General features: G+C 40.3%; 1 protein-coding gene across 1 annotated transcript; it reads right to left on the bottom strand.

The window, feature by feature from the left end:
* Window positions 1-587: 587 nt before the first annotated feature.
* On the bottom strand, window positions 588-2,312 carry LOC137744314 (uncharacterized). Its single transcript, XM_068484154.1, has 2 exons — window positions 948-2,312; window positions 588-698 (listed from the first exon to the last, which is right to left on the bottom strand). The coding sequence occupies exons 1-2, from the start codon at window positions 2,310-2,312 to the stop codon at window positions 588-590; spliced, it is 1,476 nt and encodes a 491-aa protein (XP_068340255.1).
* Between the last annotated feature and the right edge of the window lie 458 nt (window positions 2,313-2,770).

The following is a 2,770-nucleotide window of genomic DNA, read 5'->3' as shown; positions in this document are numbered from 1 at the left end:
GGTTCTGAAACTTGGATTCGTACAGGAATTAAGGTTTAGAGCATTTTTTGCTTAAATAAGGCAATACTTTTCAATTTATTTTCAATGTTATCATTCTAAGTTCAAACTACTCATATATTTTGTTCTCTCATATTCACTAAATCTGTCATTTATTTACACAAACAACCTCCTTTTTTTTTTTTTTGGGTAACAGCAAAGTAAAAACACTGCTACATACGTACATAGAAGATTTTGGACAATGAGCAGTTCAACACTGCTATAAACTTGCAGAATGTGATGAACCCCACCTTGGGGCCTTTTTTTTTTTCCCCTAATGTAAACAGGTTTGTAAATAGATTTTCACATGTATGCAAATAGTATTGTTTATCGTATACATATTTGGAACTTTCAACATATACGGTGTATACAGTTAAAAAAATCGCATAAGCAATTTTTACTAGTTTGTAGCATATTTTCTCTTTCTATTGGAACCCTCTCAGATTTGTACAGTATGATCAATCAAACCATGCTACTTGGCAGGGGAAAAAATGGCTACATTCTACCTTTATTCTTATATCAAATGTTGTTAAATGTCCATGTTTTACCTTCTACGGAGGAGTCACACTTTCTAAGCGATTGCAGCCTCTTATCTGTACTTGTATCACATTATCAACTCCTTCTGTGCCGTTGATGACCTCAACACATTGTCTACGCGGTGCCTGCCCATTAAAACATTTGCCAAACATGTTAGGCGCTACCCAAAATTAATTTCTTACACATATATATGGCACTAATTGCGGTTAACTATTACATAACACAACGCATAAATCGATAATAGTCTATCAAAAAAATTACCAATATGAAACAAAGCTTAGTCCATATTCTTAATTTTAGAGTATACCTAACAACAAAAGTTTCCCAGATTGTTCATGCTACTAATTAAACGACAAAATTTTTAATCTCCTCACCTTGTCCCACAATTCAGGGTTCAACTTTGGAGCTGAGACCTTGAAAATTTCAATTTCCAAGGCTGGCCTGCAGCCACAATTAACACAATTTATCTCCACTCCGCTCTTGTACCTCTTATAAGTTGTTACGGTCTCATCTTCACCAACCCGCTCAACCTGATCCAACAAATACATAATCGGTCTCTCACACGGCTGCAACATAATGGATCGGGTATCAAAAGTAAAAGGACCCATGCTTGAACTCCAAGTCTGAAATGTTTGCAACGCCGTTTCTAGCGTCTTAGCCGCTACCAACTTCGGATACAACTGCACCGTGTAGCCCCAAGAGACTGATATGGACCAGTTACGCCTTAAGTCGTAACCAAAGTTATGCTGCAAGGTCCGACCCGGGTCTACTTTAGAAACCCTAATTAGCTTCTTGACCGAATCAACCCGGGTGTGGTTCGGAAATATGGACTGCACGTAGTCTAAGTGGTGGAGAGACACTAGTGGGGCTAACGGGTGCGCCGCTAGCAAACCAAGCGGGCTGCCTCGTATATCAAATTGGTGGAACCCAGGCTCTTTTGTTAGCGGCACCCCGATCTCACTCAAGCAAGCTTGGATCCTTATATCTGAGCCGTAAAATTGATCATATCGATTGATGCACCCGTCTAAGATCTTGACGAGCTCAGACGCCAAGGGGTAACTAATAGCGAATCCTCCGCCGCCGTAGGCCATATTGTACGAATGGCCCACATTTTGGTCTACACTCTCTGATATCCCGCCTATATAATACATCTGATTGTGATCGTATCTCGCTAACACTGCAACTAAGTTTTCAGTGAAATACACCGTATCATCGTCTCCCAAGACGAACCACCTCACCTTCTCTAACCCTAACTCAAAGCTCTCTTTCACTATTCTGGCTATCCGAACTGCGGACCGGGGACCGTTCAAGCAGGAGTACTTGAACCGTGACGTGTCCTCGGAGACTCTGTACGGTGGGAGCGTCTCCGGCCACGTCATGTTGGGGTCGGGTTTTTGGTCCAGCCAAACGTACCCGCGGGTGACGTTTGGTTTCCACCATAGCTCGCTGTAGTGCTGCCGGTCTTTCCATGAATTTACTGAGCCTCCGATGCCGAACAAAATGTGGGTTATATTCGTCTTTTCCTCATCGGTAATTAGGGGTTTGCGGTGTACGGAGTAATTGCCCTCAATTTTGTGGGGTACAGAGAAGTAAAAGTAGAAGATGAGGGAGATGGAAACGAAGGAGCAAAGAATCAGGGGGATTATGAAGTTAACATGCTTGGGTTTGATGTTAGACAAGATTAGGGAGAGCTTGATGGGATGGTGAAAGGTTTCTAATTTTTCTCTTCTAGAACACATGTCTTTCTGAACTTTACTTCCTCCAAACCCTAAAAATATAAGAAAACTGGAGTGGAAAAGAAAGGAAGAGGAGGAAGAAGACTATGATGAGTGGGGCTCCGTAACGCAGCTACTAGTTTGTTGCATGAAGGTCTCTCACTATGCGTTACGAGCTTAATTTATAATTTACCTTTTGTAAAAGAAAATAAGCTTTTTTTTTTTTTTTTATAAGGAAGAAAATAAGAAAGAAAAAAAAAAAGGATTTGATTGTAACGATAGTCAACTCGTAAGCAACTTATTAAATGAGAAGTTAAAACTAAGAAAAATTGTTAGGTAAGTAATCTTATCAAAAAGAAGAGAAAGGACTTAACTAAATAACTGAAATATTTATTGAGTCTAGTAAGTGTGTGAGCCAACATCACAAATGACCGGGTAGGCATGCCACCTAAGTGTGACCTTACAAGAAGTCTTGTGCTCTT

The sequence above is a fragment of the Pyrus communis genome, chromosome 9, assembly GCF_963583255.1.
Source record: "Pyrus communis chromosome 9, drPyrComm1.1, whole genome shotgun sequence".
In the NCBI taxonomy this organism is placed as follows: Eukaryota; Viridiplantae; Streptophyta; class Magnoliopsida; order Rosales; family Rosaceae; genus Pyrus; species Pyrus communis.
Note: the sequence above shows the minus strand (reverse complement) of the source record. Positions and strands in the feature narration are given on the sequence as shown.